Below are 16011 nucleotides of genomic sequence, written 5' to 3' on the forward strand. Positions count from 1 at the left end.
TGACCTGAAGCGCTGGAGAGAAATTGAAGACTTAATATAAACCTTTATGAATTATCTACATCGAGGTAAAAGTTGAAGCCACAAAAAAATGGATAGTATCATTAAGAGAGAATACATAAATAAGGTTCTTATGCTTTTTAAAAGAACCCTGGAGAAGCCCATTGAAGTCCTATGGACTCTCAAAATGTTTTTTTTTTTGTTTGTTTGTTTTAAATTTGGCTATAATACTCAAGGAATTCTATAGGGAAAAAATGGGAGATAGACTAAGCTTCAAGGCTGTTAGTGTATTAATATGTAAAGTGTAATGCCAGAGAAACTGAGGCAAGACAGGGATCAGAAGTTTTTAATATTTTAATAAAATATTGTTGGACTGGTAATGGCCATACTAGCCAGACAGCTTGGCTCAAAATATCCAGCAATGAGCAAGTAATTCCAGAGACTTTTATAGAGCTCAGCAATCAGGGAAATAAAGGCAAGGGAGGTAGACAGAGCACTGGGCGAATGAAAATTCCAGGAAGGACCATAATGTTTTAATTTTGACAGAGTGGGCATAAAGAAGCAGGAGATAGGAATTCTGAGGAAGAAGATAACCAAGTATTTGAGATAAGCCATGTGGAGTTTTATGACTTTTTGAAATGGCAGAATAGCCAGAGCTCTGCAGCCCTAATTATTTCAGTCCTAATGGCCAGGAAAGGGTGGGGGTGGAGGGGAATTGCCAACAGAGAAACTGAGGCAAAAAAATTCAGGGAAACTGAGGCATAACAAAAAGAAGGAAGGGAAGGATCACAGAAAGAGGGATCAGCTTAAGCAGAACTGTGCAAGTATGAAAGAGCATGTCGCATATAGGGAATAGTAAAGAAAATACACTCAAATCATTGTAACTGCAGTTGATCCCATGTATGCTACTGCAGAATCTCTTCTGCATTGTCTCACCTATTTCTTGGAGAGAGCCCACTGGGGAGAAAGAAAGGTCCCCCATCTCTTCTATTGTCTTCCTGTCCTAAAAGACTGGTGATTATTTTTTAATAATTTTTTTTCAAAATATATGCAAAGATAGTTTTCAGCATTCACCCTTACAAAACCCTGAGTTCCAAATTTTTCTCCCTTACTCCTCCCCCCTTCCTCTTCTAGATAACAAGCAATCCAATATATATATCAAACATATGCAATTCTTCTATTCATATTTCCACATTTATCATGTTGAACAAGAAAATTCAGATCAAAAGGAGAAAAAAAATGAAAAAGAAAGAAAAAGCAAGTGAACAACAATGAAAAAAGTGAAAATACTATGTTGTGACCCACATTCAGTCCCCATGGTACTCTCTCTGGATGCAGATGGCTCTCTCCATCACAATTCTATTGAAATTAGCCTGAATCACTTCATTGTTGAAAAGAGCCACATGATCATCATATAATCTTATTGTTGTTATATATAATATTTTCTTGGTTCTACTCAATTCACTTATCATCAGTTCATGTAAGTCTTTCCAGGCCCTTCTGAAATCATTCTACTGATTTTTTCTTATAGAACAATAAGATTCTATAAAATTCACATACCATAATTTATTCAGCTATTCCCCAACTAATAGGGATCCACTCAGTTTCCAGTGCAACACCATTTTAAAAAAGACTGTTATAAACATTTTTGCACATGTAGATTCTTTTCCCTTTTTTATGAACTCTTTGAGATACAAAACCAGTAGAAACACTGCTGAATCGAAGGATATGCACAGTTGATAGCCTTTGGACATGGTTCCAAATTATTCTCCAGAATGATTGTATCAGATCACAACTCCACCAACAATGTCTTAGTATACCAAGGATTGTTGATTATTTTAAGAAAGACCAAGGAAGGTCTACTGTTTCCTTCATCCAGAGGCTTTTGATTTCTGCTCTAAAATTGGGCAGGAGCAGGAAGATCCTCAAATCTTTACAGACCTTTTTCTGACCTTGGTTTCCCCGCTCACTTCTGTTTCTGAGGAAAAGGATTTTAGAAAAAGCTAGATTTTTTAAAATAGCTCTGGTAGCTCACTTCCTGAAGTCATCTTAGGCAGAGCTCTTTTCGCTCATGGTCTTATCATGTCAGTACCAACTTGGAATTATGCATAACTCAAAACCACAGCTTCCCTCTCTCACTTCCTTGCAAAGTCCCCAGATCCATGCTGTGTGCTCAGCAGGTTTAGGAGTCTCTTCACAGTTGACCAACCCAATGATGACCTCACCTTGTCCCTCCGGAGTCCTCTTCTTTCCCTTTAAAAGGACGAAAAAAAGAGTCAAATGATCAGTAAAGCAGTCAGAGCCTCAGAAGCTATTGAATATCATCCAAAAGCCTGCTTCCTTCCTAACGGAACCATGAAGCTTTTTGGAGTGCCCATGATCCTCCTCACTGCTTGCATCATCTATCAGGTCTATACTATACCAGGTAATTGTTCTTTGTTTTCCTTTCTTGCCTCCATCCCACAGTTCCCATAAGATATATGTTCTCATCTTCTTTTCAGTCAATGCTAGAAGAGACCTTAGATCTCATGGAATCTTTTTATTTAATAGAGAGCTAGAACATGACTCGTTTAATGAAATACATAATTGGTAATGGGCTTGAATTAGATCACAAAATTCCTAACTCCCAATTTAAAGTGCTTTCTGTCACTCCATCTTAAAATAAGCATGGTTTATATCCTGGTATCGCCTACAATGATGGGTCATCTTCTCCAAGAGAAAGGCTCTACTCTAGGAGGGATTTCTAGAACTAAGCTCTAGGAGCTTTTTACAGAATATAGTATGGAAGCCCAGAATCTGAGCCTGACATTGAATTAGCTTGACTTTTTAATCAGTATACTACAAGAGCTTTTGGTTTAAATTTCAACTCTGCATACCTATTTATCTACAGGGAAGGGGGAGGGAACATGCACTCATTAAGTGTCTGTTATATGTATCAGGCATTATTATATTTCAAACTATGATTCCGTTTTAATCTCATAACAACCCAGAGAAGTAAGGAGAAATATTGTCCCAATTTTGCAATTAAGGAGACAGAGACAGAAAAAGATCAAATGACTTGACTGAGATCACAAGTAGTAAGTTTTTTGAAGTTGTATTTGAATTTGGATCTTCCTGACTTCAGGGCCAGGGTTCTACCTTCTGTGCAACCTAGCCTCTTCAGACAGTAATGAACATATAACTGAAGGTCTAGAGTTTGGAATCTCCAAATCTCAACTCACCTTACACCTCTTAATTGCATTGCAAAAACTTTTGAGGTAGAAATAATATTGCTATGAAGCCTCCCCTTTTTTAGGTGGAGCAACAAAGACAATAATTAAACCCACCTACACCCTTAATGCTATATCATAACTTTGCCCTGGGATTCACTTTTGTCCTGAACCTGAAGCAGGGGGAAAAAAAGAGTCAGGGCTCAGAATTATGAATGAAAGGTTTTGATCTTCATATCTTTCCTTCTCTTGGATTCCCTTTATTGAATAACTTATCTTTGGTGGAAGGGGGAAGAATAAAGCATCCTAAACTTTCTTATTTGGGCTTTGTTCAAAGGGGAGGGAGAGAGGGTACAAATATGCTTTTAGCACCTCCTATGTAGCAGATGCTATCTATCTATCTATCATCTATCTATCTATCTATCTATCTATCTATCTTTCTATCTATCTATTTATTTATCATCTATCTATCTATATTGTCTCAATTGATTCAGATGGAGTCTCTGCTCCAGAAAATTGCTGCTTTGAATTTACCAACAAGAAGATACCCTTGAAATTGCTGGTCAGCTATAAGAACACCAACAGCATGTGCTCCAAGGAAGCAGTGATGTAAGTTATTGCAACACAACAACACCCCAATCACAATTACTGCATTGGCTACACACCAGGGGAGAAAGGAATGGGGGCAGTAGAAGTTGAATCAGTCTTTGACATTTGAAGAAGCAAGAATAGAGCTTTTAGGACTTTGTGTATTGGAAATAAGAACTAGTTAAGGGATTTTTTTTTCATATAATTGATTCTGTTGATAAAAATTTAAAGGGATAAAAGGAAATGAAATAATAAAAGGAAAAATTAAAAGGAACAATATAAAAAATGCTGACATTAACAAATCCAAGACAAGAGCAGAATGTTGGAACCATAGAATACAAAAACTGGAATGACACACAGAGGATATCTCTCTAATCCAACTTCTTCATTTCACTTATTAATCATTATTATTAGTAGCAGTAGTAGTAAGGCTTAAACGACTTAGCCTGGACTATACAGCTGGTAAGTGTTAAGTGTCTGAGGCTGGATGTGAACTAAGGTGCTCCTGACTTCAGGATGTTTTTCTATCCATTTCATCATCCACCCCCCACACACCTCCTCATTTTATAGATGAGGAAAATGAGATCCATGACATTCAAGTGATTTATCCAAAGTCTCACAGCCATTGGGTAGCAGAACCCAGTCTCTTAATTCTTCATTTGGTGTTCTTTCAGAAAGATCTACCATATTTGAAGGATAGAATAGGTAGAATAGAAAGAATAATGGTTCAAATTCTAGCTCTGATGCTTTATATCTGTGTGAAAAGCAGCAAATCATTTAATCTCCCTAAATCTTGGTTTCCTCAAGTTTGGCCTCTAGGGATCCTTTTGCTTCTAGGTCTATGACCTGTTCCCCCAAAGAAATAAATCTCCCAATTTGTCTTTGAGTCTTTGAACAAAGCATTTCTACTTTCAGAGGTTTGTTTTGCTCCTCTAAAAAATGAGATGATAATCATTGAGATTTCTTTCCACTCTAACATTCTCTAATTCTATAGTTCCATATAAGGAGCTCCAAAAGACAACTCTGGGATTTACAGATTTCAAATTCAGAAAAGCAAGAAAGAACAAAAAGATTCTGGGATCTGCAGGTGGAATAAGATGACATGCAACTGGGCAGAGGGAAAAGAGGATACACACAAAAGACTGAAATGTCACTGGTCTCTAAACTTTGCTTGGTTTTTTCCTTTGATCCCCAAATCATCCACTTCTGCTCAGTTACTCCTCATCATTCTATGTTAACCACCTATTTCCTACTTTAGATATACTTTTATAAACTGTCCCAAAAGCCAGGACATCTCTACTAGTAATGAGCATCAGATTCTCTTAAAGTCAGCTTCTGAGGCATTTCCTCCTCCCATTTCAATTTTGGAGAGGGTCAAGATTGGTGTGGAAAGCAGGTTTAGGGGAGAATGGTTCAATCACATTGGCTAAAATAACAAAAATATGCGATAAAAGCTCTTATAAAGTCTCTTTTCTCCACAGCTTTGAGACCCGCCGTGGCCTTAACATTTGTGCTAACCCAAAGGATCAGTGGGTCCAGAATCTTATGAAGAACCTAGATGATATGAAAACCAAGACCATGAAGCCTATGAAGACCTTAACCACTTCCTCTTATCCCAATCTGACCTTGAACCAAACCACGAGTGAAGAATAATGTATTTTTTCCTATCTCCCATAGTTGTTCTCTGAGACATTTGTTATAATTTAAATGTTTACTTTTATTTAGATTATTATTATTTAATTTAATGTGCCATAAATATTTGTGCCTTTATTTTTATTTATTTTTCTTTGTAACCAACTCTTAAGCAAGTCATTGAATATCTATGGGACTTAGTTATCTCATTTAAAAATGGGGGAAATTCTTCTCTCACAGGAGAAAGTTGCAAGAATTTGTTTGAATGATGTTTGAGTTGTCTGGGAAAATGTTATTATGGAAAATAGGCTTTTGTTTGTAAATTGCCAACTGCATTTTCTTCTTTGTATGTATGTGCATGTGGGGAGAGAAGAAATCACCTAGTATGGGAGGGTGCTGAGATGAAGGAGTAGAGTGGAGAGCAGGTTCTAGAAGAATAAAGAACTATATTTGTGACATCTTGGATTGTTTGGCTCTCTTTTTCAGTGTGTGTGTGTGTGTGTGTGGAGGGGTGAATTAAAGGCCATAAAATAGAATGATGATAGACAAGAGCTTTGTTCCAATTGATTGTAAAATTTTGTTATGCCCTCTGTATCCTGTATTCTATTTACCAAAACAAGAGGCAGTTTTTCATCAAGTTATTTGACCTATTTAATTATTCTGGGAAATTCTTATTCCTGAACTATCTAAAGGTCAACCTTAAATTAAGCCAGTTCATTATGTTAAAGTAAACGAGAGGATGTGAATGGAAGTCAAGAAGAGGCTGGCCTGTCCTCTAAATTTATCCCTTACATCCATCTTTTGGTGCTCATTGAGTATTTCTCTTCATTCTATCATACATGCACATCCATATGTTCACATAGAGAGGATACACACACACACACACACACACACACACACACACACACACATACACACACACACACTTGATTCCCCAATAAAATAGAGCTACATGAATACATGAGGTCTTGAGTGCTAGATATGTAGGGGTCCTAACCACCTCCTCTTCCTTGGCCCCCCTTTGCAATCCCTTGAGTCTCTGACACCTGTGCAATGCTACTCCTAGAAGGGCCAGCACAATTGCTTGAGCTCTGCTGCTCCCTCTACAAGCAGATGCTGAGTTAAGTGCATAAATGACTGCAGACCTAACTCACATTGGATTGTCCATCTCAAACTAGACTCCCTGGCTGAGATGGTGCTCCAGAATTCCAGAGGGCCTGACATGCTTGCAACAGGGAGGCCTCTGTGCTGTCCTAAAGGAGGAAGGCTGTTAACAAGAAGAGACTTGCTCTCACCATAGGTCTTTGTACCTTTTCTAATTTTATTTTGACTTATCCATTTCAGGTAGGGTTGGTCAAAATCATGGTGCTGAGACCCTCCAAGATAATTCAATGATTTGAATATTCAGGAGAAAGAGTGTAGAAAGAGAGAAGAGTAGTTTCCATGAATTGTTCTGCCTCAGTTTCCCTGGTGGCAATCCCTCTTCCTGGCCATTAGGACTGAATTAGGGCCTTTGAAGCTCTGGCCACTCTCATATTCCAAAGAGTCATAAAACTCCAGATGGCTTATCTCAAATATTTAGGTATCTCCTTGGCCCAGACTTCCTGTCTCCTGCTAGACCATCTTCTTTACCCCAACCTGTCAGAATTAAAAAGTTATGGTCCTTCCTGGAATTTCCACTTACCCAGTACTCTGCCCCACTCTTGACTTTGTTTCCCTGATTTCTGGAGCCCTTTAAAGTCTCTGGAATTACTTGCTCATTGCTGGATGCTTTGAGACAAGAGTCCAATCCAGCTAGCTGACTATGGTTAGTATGGCTTCGCTAGCCCAAATTCTCCATTATTAAAATATTAAAAACCCTAATCTCTGTCTTGCCTCAGTTTCTCCAGCAGTACACTTCCTCCTCCTTTTCTTCTTCAACTCCAAATAACCTGATCCTGAGCAGATCCAGATTTCTGCAAGGACAACTTTGTGGGTTGTTAGTATTTAAAAAAGGAAAGGGGTGGAGAAGAAGCCTTTGTTCCAGACAATTTGATAATAGCAGTTTAATTATAAGAGGTAGATCAAGATTAGAGTCAGTGTACTTTGGCATTAAGGAGAATGAACCGTTAACAAGCCTGTTTGTATCCACAAAGCACATACTTAGAAGTATAATAAAGGAAATTGGAATTATAATAGGGAGATCAAAAAGATTAAGGTTAGATACATACAAATAAACTCAGCCAAAACTGCAAGAGCTCTAGGAAAGAAAGTCTGAGTCAGAGATTACACTGATGATAACGATTTGTTTTAAACAGGTAAAATTTTCCTAGAGCAGAGCAAGATGGGTCAGGAACCATGATTTTTATTCTGGGGAGGTAGGGGGGTGGGGTGGAGAAGAGAGACAGAGATTCAGAAGCAGAGATAGACAGAAACAGACAGTTGACAGAGACAGATAGAGAGATAAAGAGACCATAATTTTATGAGAGAGGGAAGAGAAAGAGAGAGAGGAAAAGGGAAGGAGGAGAGACAAACAGAAAAAAGAGAGACAGACAGACAGAGACATAGACAGAGACAGAGACAGAGAGACAGAGACAGAGAGAGAAGAGTATTTGACATTGGAAATCTCTAGACAACAGAGTAATTTAACAACTAGGGAAAAATAAATATAAATGCTATCACAGTGCATAGCACAATTGGTCTTTCATAAGAAAGACCTTAAATCTAGTTCTGAAAAGGAAGTCAGAGTTATCTACCCATTTTTCAGATGAGGAAAACAAGGCACAAATTTAAATAAATGATTTACCCAATGTTCCACAAATATTAAGTAACAGAAGTTGTGTGGGACAGTAGTGACTACTGAAACAATCAGAAGTCCAAGTATGAGTGTAGGAAAAAAGTTCATTTCTTTCTCATGAGAAAGGATGCATAGTCTCTAACACACAAAGCATGATTTTAGAGACATGCACACACCCAGGCAAAGAGCATTAACTTTTTTATTCTCCCAATTCCTCAACATTCTGGCTCCTTTCCCCACTGGCTGGGATTTCTAAAGCAGTTTCTAAAAATGAGCTTTAAAAAAAAAGCCTTGAGACTATCAAATGCTTAAGAGATTAAGGTGTTTCCCACTCTTTTCAAATCTCTGGCTACCAGCCCAGATGACAAAACCTAATCCTGTCCCAAAGGAGTTTACACTCTTACTTTCTTTGGGTCCAGATGACCACCCAGTGGATTTTAATTTTCTAATTTAAATTTAATTTCTCCAATTTAATTTGTATACTGTGGAAGTCAAATAAATCCAAAGTGACATATGAATATAGATCCCCTGACTTTAGGACTTCTTTCCAAAGTACTGATGCAATAGGACTCTCTGTGTCTCCCTGATCTTGGGGGTGGGGGTGGGCCTGGGTTGGAAAAACCCTGAATCTCAACCCCTCCCAGACTTGGGGAGCATCCCCACCATCCTCCCTGGTTCCCACAGGAACCTCCCACCTCCAATTGGTCAGGGAAACAATCACCATCCTTATTAATTTGAAAATTAGCCCCTCAATTGCTCCCTAGCTCCAAACCGTAGAAGACTAAATAAAATCAAGACTCTGTATCCCAATCTTTGCTAACTTCTAACCAGGAACTAGCCCACTGAGACTTCTCAGTGAAAATAAATCCATTTTGGCCAAAACTTACTTGGAGACTGAGACTTCAAATTCTTTCACAAAACCTGTGACACCAGCCTGGGGACCCCCATCGCTGTTAGGGTATCTTACCCCATCAACATTACCATATCACCTCTTATATTTCTCTGCTGCTTGTTGACTGAACTGTGAATTTGTCCTTGTAGGGAATTCTTTTTTACTATTTTTTTCTAGCTCCATAAGATTTTTTTTGGTAGTTTGATTGGTATTTACGAGGTTCTCTGTATCTGGTTGAGGTTTGGCAGAAAGAAACTGGAGCACTGATGGAATTATTCCCTGGGGAAAGCAGGTAAAAGGCTCTGAGTTAAATCAGTTTAGCTTCATGGTCCCACCCTCTGCCGAAGTTCTCCAGTTAGAAATGCAAGTTATGTCAAACTCTGAAGTCCATCCTCTGTGGGGTTATGGGTAGCCCAACTATAACCTGTCAGAAATCCCAGTCATATCCATGAAGTTAAATTTCCTCTATAAAATCTATCTATGGCCCAAGCCATCTTTGCTTAACTTTCTTTGGCTCAGTCCACCATGACACTCTACTTTGGGGTGTTTTTTTCCTTTACCCCTCCCCTATGCCCCATGGTGCCTTTTCTCTGATCCCCCACTATGCTTCCATGATATCTCTCCTCTCATCATCTTACTATTCTCTCTTCTCAATCCCCACTATTCCTTATGATATCTTTCTTCTTCTTATAGCTAACTTATACTTTTAGAGTGCTAAATTCCTTTTTTAAGATTTGTTCTGCCAGCTAAGAGCATGCCCCAACCTCTTAGGGATATTTCCTTTCTCCTAACTACTTATAAATTCCATTAGGTAACTTGCCCATTCCATCATTAATTATTAAAACTGTTTTCCATGTTATGTGCTTTCCCACTCTATTTCATATTTACTATTCCTGTTGTCTATTGCATCTCTTCATTTTGTCTATAACTTATTCTAAATAAACTCACCTTTTGCCGAAGAGAATGGTCATTGTGAATACTTCACACGATCAAACCCTAACATTTGATGCTGTAATAAATAAATAAATAAACAAACAAACAAACAAATAAATAAATTTAGTACCTGAGGCTACAACAACCACATCATTTGCAATATCAGCCAGACCAGGTATGGTATTAAAGAAGTAGATTAATTTAGGTGGAATTGTCATTTTTATTATATTGGCTTGGCCTCTTCATGAGAAATTAATATTTCTCCAATTGTTTTGATCTATTTAGATTTATATTAGATCCATTATTTGTGGGAAAATTGTTTTGTAATTGTGTTCATATAATTCCTGGATTTATCTTAGTAGACAGACTCCCAATATTTTATATTGTCTATAATTATTTTAAATAGAATTTCTCTTTCTCTCTCTTCCTGTTTGACTTCATAATTTATAGAATACTGATTTTTTGTGTGAATTTATTTAGCAAACTTTGATAAAGTTGTTAATTGTTTCAAGTAGTTTTTTAGTTAATTCATTAGGATTCTCTAAGTATAGCATAATGTCATCTGCAAAGATTGATAGTTTTATTTTCTCTTTGTCTCTTCTAATTTCTTCAATTTTTTTCTACTCTTATTATAACATTGTGTTTCTGCATTATATGTATGTTATTTATATATTATACATTATATTTCTAATATAATATTGAATAGTAGCAGGATTAATGGACAACCTTGTTTCTTATTGAGAAGGCATCTCCGCATTACAGACAATGCTTACTGATGGTTTTAGATAGATAGGACTTATTTTGGGTAGTTAGATGATGCAGTAGATTCTAGTAGATAGGATCCTGGACTGGAGTCAGGACATATTAGGGATGTGACCCTGGGTAAGTCACTTAACCCCTGTTTGCACCAGTTCTTCATCTAAAAGAAAAGATCAAGCTACTCCAATATCTTTGTCAAGAAAATCCAAGATTGAATAACAAGCTAACTTTTTTTTTTTTTAAGAAAAGCTCTATTTATTCTTATGTTTTTCCAATGATATGTTGAATTTTTTAAAATCCTTTTTGAACTCTTCTAGGAATTTTTGTTTGGCTCCTGTTCAATTAACTTTTTTTTCCCTTTGAGATTTTGTTTACCTTTGTTTTGACATCAGTCTCTTCAAAGTTTGGGTCTTGAACTTCCCTGTCATCACAGTAGCTTTTAATGATATGGTTCTTTTTTTTTATTCTTTGTTCATTTTTCTAACCTATTTCTTGACTTTTAATTTTATGCTAAAATTAGCCTTTGCTTCTGGGGTTAAAGGGAGGGGCACTATTCCAAGCTTAGGGTTGTGTGTATGTGTGTGTGTGTGTGTGTGCGCGCGCGCTTCTCTTTTCAGTGCTATTTTTGAGGATCTGTAAGCTTCTTGTGCTTTCAAGTTGGTATAATCCAAGAAGTGTCATCATTGCTCTCCTGGCCTATGCTCTAGTCTTTATCCAGGAAGGGACCTTACTCATATGCTGGCAAGCACTAGTGCTCTCTTTGTTCCTGGCATTATGACCAGGCCCCTGATTCCTTGTATCTGACCATCAGCCTCCTCTTCAGTCTGGAATTTTTACCCAGAACTGCACAGGGGCAATAGGACGGATTATACCCAATGCTAGCAACAGGTACTTTGTGGTCCTTTTTTTCTGACCAGTTGTTCGACTTCCTTGATGTCTCTGGTCTGAGAGCTCCCAAAGCTTCTGCTGCTGCTGCTGCTATTGTGGGCATAGTTGCTTCTACTACATAGTCATATTCTAGGTAGCCTCCACTCTGGTGTTTTACACTCCTCCTGGAAACCTCCTAAGTTTTCTCAAGCTGGAGAAATGTTTTACCTTGATCTTTGTTGGCACTCCAAAATGTTTTTTGAGGAATTATTTAAAGTTGTTTAGAGGGAAATGTTGAGAGAGTTAATCTGGGTTGCTGCCTCTAATTCATCATAATGGTTCCATTCCCCACTATTTTATTTTATTTTTTCACTAAGAACTTTCTTGTTTTTATTGTTAGGATCTGGTACTGTCCAGTCATCTTGGGCTTAATTTCTATGTGACTGAAAGTCTGACCATTATATACCATATATATATATATGTCTACCTTCCTTCCCAAGATTTCTGGCAGGATTATCATGTCAGTAAAATATGTCTTTATACTTCAGGCTTTTCCATAGTAGGAGAGGTGTCTCCTTCTTAGCCCTCCTCAGACACTTCAGAAGGGAATGCTATTTGATTTGAAGACCAGATTCTGGTCCCCTGGAACTGCCTCATCCCTGAGGAAACTTGGATCCTTAATTCAGAAATAAGCTGTAGCCAAATTCCAATTGTCTAACTCCTTTGTCCTATTATTATCAGTTCTTAAGAATTCAATTACTATCCCCAAACAGATGACTTCCAGATCTCTGTCTGGCCTTAATCTCTCTCCTCAGTTCAGTTCAACATTAGCAGCTGCCCTTTGTACATTTCAAATGAGTGTCTTGGAGACATCTCAAACTCAAAATTCTTAAAATAAAACTTCTTGTCTTTCCCTAAAAACTTGGTTCTCTTCCAAATTCCCTTATTATTACCTTATTACCATGCCTTTCCAGTCATCCAGATTCAAAATAACATCATTCTCAACTCCACACTTTCACTCTACATGACTAATAAATAAATTGTTAAGAAGTGATCTATTGTAATTCTCTCACAGGTGAGGAAACATATCCAGAGGGGGTAATCTTCAAAACTGCTCAGAAATGCCCCTTTCTCTCCACTTACACAGCCACCACATTAGCTTAATCCTTAATCATTTCTTTCTTGGGCCTCTCCAGTGTCTACAAATTAAATCTCCCCACCTGAAACCTTTCTCTAAAACACTGCAATCTCTACGGAACTGCCAAAGTGATTTTCTACAAGCATGTCCTATTAAGCTCCCCTCTCCTACTTAATAAACTGCAATGACTCCCCATTCACTCTAGGATCAAATATAAAACCATTTCACAACTGAGCACCAGCCTACCTTTTGAGCCTTCTTGTATATCATTACTTCTCTCTTAGACAGAACTCTTTGATCCTACATACTTGCTGTTCCTCACACACCATTCTCAATCTCCCATCCACATGACTGGTGTATATTCCCTCCTAATTTCTACCTCTTAAAATGCTTATTTTTTATAGAGAGAATTCAGAATAGATTTATTATTCCATAACAGTGTATGAGCAAATTTCTAAGGCTGCAATAAAAGCTTGGAATTCTCTCCCTGGACAGAAAGATGGAAATAAAGGATCAAGTCATTTTCTTATTGAAGCTTTTCCTAGTGCTTGCCTATACCACCACCCAATTGCTAGAGCATTCCCTCACTAAAAAGCCATATATTCTCTCTGTAATCATATGAGAGAACACATTAAAAGTTGTAATATAATACAGCTAATATATATGACATAATATGATATGACATGACACAATATAATATAACAATATAATACAATATAATAAAAATGTTTTCTTCCCTACATAAGAATGTAATGTCCTCTCTTCTCTTCCAAGAAATAACAAAGAAATTCATGGAGGATATCTGCAACAGTGGAAAGAACATAATTTGGATTCAAATGACCTAACTTTGAATCCTAGTTTTGCCACTTAGCACCTGAGAGACATAAAGGAAATCAATTACCCTCTATGGATACGTTTTCCTCACTTTTGGGATGGTTGGAATAGATGGTTTCTGAGTCCCTTCCATTCTCAGATGAGTCTATAATTCTGTGCTTCAATGATATAAAAGTCTATAGAAGGAATGTTTCACGTTTGTCTTTGTATCCCCAATGCTAAGCTTGGTACTTGACACATCATGAGAATTTAATAAATGCTTTTTCATTGATTGACTAAATCACTGACACTGTCTCAATTACCCTAGTCTCACCCACTTATGTCTTTCCCTTCAAGTCCTTTGTTTCATACAATCTATATCATAAGGTTAAAATTTCTAGGATTCACAACAAATGAAGAGTGAATAAATGCATCAAGAAATGTAATGACTGGAAAAAGAAAATGGATTGTTAACATGGCAATAGCAAGGGATCAACTCACCTACCAACAAATATTTATTAAATGGTATAGATTATGCTAAATATTCAAGCAAAGATTCAAGCAAAAAAAGTTCCTGTCCTCAAGGGGCCTAACTCTAATGGCTCAACAAATGAGCAGATTGTGTGTTCTGCTGGTTCCTTTTGGTGTCAGGAGAGAATGATGAATCCCAGCATATCTGGTGGATAACCTGTGATGAACTTAGAAAAAGGCAGAGACAAGAACTGTGCAGAATGAGAAGGCACACCTATATTATTATCTTCATTGCTGAAGGGAACACCCTTATCCAGGAGATTATCTATTTGCTTGAATAATTACAAGAGAAAAGAAGTTGTACACTTTCAGAAATACTATGCTGTGAATGTTTTATTTGAATCGCATTAGCACCATAGCTTTGTAACCTAATCTTGACTAGTTTCAAAGGCCTGTCTCTACCTATCCATTTCCATCTAGACTGTCCCTCTACCTGTTTTCTGAGTCCAACTAACAAGGGCATCTTCTGTCCTGGAAAATGATCTGGCTACTCTGGGGATTTGCTGATACAGGGCTCTCCAAATCAGTTCATTCATCTAATCCTGGGCTCATTTTCAGACAATCAGGAAACCTTTTGAGTAAATGAAAAATTTTCAAACATTCTATTTCTGTATCATTGAGGCACAGAATTATAGACTCATAGATCTGAAGCTGGAAGGGACTCAGAAACCATCTATTCCAACCTTCTCACAGGTGAGGAAAAATGTCCAGAGAGGGTAATTGTTTTCCTCTCTAAGTGCTAATCCAGAGCTAGGATTCAAAGCTAGATCATTTGAATCCAAATTATGCTTTTTGCACTGTTTTACATTTCCTCCATACATTTCTTGGTTACTTCTTGAAAGACATGAAAGAAAATATTCTTGTGAGAAATTATATATATATATATAAAAACCTCAATTTTTTTTTTATAAGAAGACAATCATATATATAATAAATGAAGAGATGTAGCCCAGTTGCAAAAGCCAAAGTCTCTAAATGCTTTATTTAGGGCTCACTGGCATGTCATTCAAAGAAAATCCTAGCAACAAGAGGAGCCCCAGCACTCAGACCCCTAAAAATCTCCTATGAATTTTGTGGAAGGGCACTTAGGAGGAAAGATTCCATGAAAAGCATTTTCCTTTCACAGCCAAGAATTTGACAGGAATTAAAAAGTATTTTCCAATCCCAACTGACCATAGTTAGTAGGAGTTGGGTCCTAAGATCCAAGCACGAGGAAAAAAAGCATTTGAAAGACAAGGTCTTATCTTAAGCTGAATATTCAGATGATGTATATGAGCTGTTTGGCTGGGAATTAGTTGTAGCTATCTCTGCCACAGAGAGGTTTTTTTCCTAGATACTGCAATCCAGTAGATGGTAGCAAAGAGCAAAAGATTGATCTGAAGAGACCAAATAATCAAAGTCCATCAGATGGTTGCAGAGAGGATGGTCAAAGAACTCAAGACCAAGGAGACAATGCAAGAGAAACTAGGGAGTCAATACTCAGAGGAGGGCAGAGATTCCATGCCCCACAGAAAAAAAGGGCAAATTAGTGATATCACCAGAAAACATCAGTAGGATTTTAGTATTGACTTAAACCAACCCTTTGGAACCCCTTCTACATATGTCCCAAGTGAATGTTTTCTCTGTGTTTCTGAGCAACACATATTTTAGGTTTGTTCCCAAGTCACACATAGCCTTGGCATGTGTACTATCCAAACACTAGTAGTATGGCTACCTGTAGAAGAGTGATTTTCCCCCACCATAGGAAAGTAAGAGAATCTATTCTTGCTTCTTTATGTACTATGCTATTTAATTAAATGTCCCTTACTTTGAATTAGTATGTCTTCTGACTTATGGGGAAAGAAAGACAGAAAGACAGAAAGACAGAAAGACAGAA

At 37.4% G+C, this 16011-nt stretch overlaps 1 protein-coding gene across 1 annotated transcript; it reads left to right on the plus strand.

Annotated features, from left to right (window-relative positions):
• The first annotated feature begins 2197 nt into the window (after positions 1 to 2197).
• On the plus strand, positions 2198 to 5884 carry LOC127562080 (monocyte chemotactic protein 1B-like). The gene is made up of 3 exons (XM_051997525.1): positions 2198 to 2422; positions 3701 to 3815; positions 5276 to 5884. The coding sequence occupies exons 1-3, from the start codon at positions 2278 to 2280 to the stop codon at positions 5445 to 5447; spliced, it is 432 nt and encodes a 143-aa protein (XP_051853485.1). The 5' UTR covers positions 2198 to 2277; the 3' UTR covers positions 5448 to 5884.
• Positions 5885 to 16011: the final 10127 nt, after the last annotated feature.

The sequence above is a fragment of the Antechinus flavipes genome, chromosome 4 (genome assembly GCF_016432865.1).
Source record: "Antechinus flavipes isolate AdamAnt ecotype Samford, QLD, Australia chromosome 4, AdamAnt_v2, whole genome shotgun sequence".
Lineage (NCBI taxonomy): Eukaryota > Metazoa > Chordata > Mammalia > Dasyuromorphia > Dasyuridae > Antechinus > Antechinus flavipes.

Excerpts from the sequence above, each read along its gene's own strand:
- LOC127562080 (XM_051997525.1), top strand. The coding sequence starts at position 2,278 with ATGATCAGTAAAGCAGTCAGAGCCTCAGAAGCTATTGAATATCATCCA. Across the intron at positions 2,423-3,700 it reads TCAGGTCTATACTATACCAG|ATGGAGTCTCTGCTCCAGAA; the intron begins GTAATTGTTCTT and ends CAATTGATTCAG. Across the intron at positions 3,816-5,275 it reads TGCTCCAAGGAAGCAGTGAT|CTTTGAGACCCGCCGTGGCC; the intron begins GTAAGTTATTGC and ends TTTTCTCCACAG.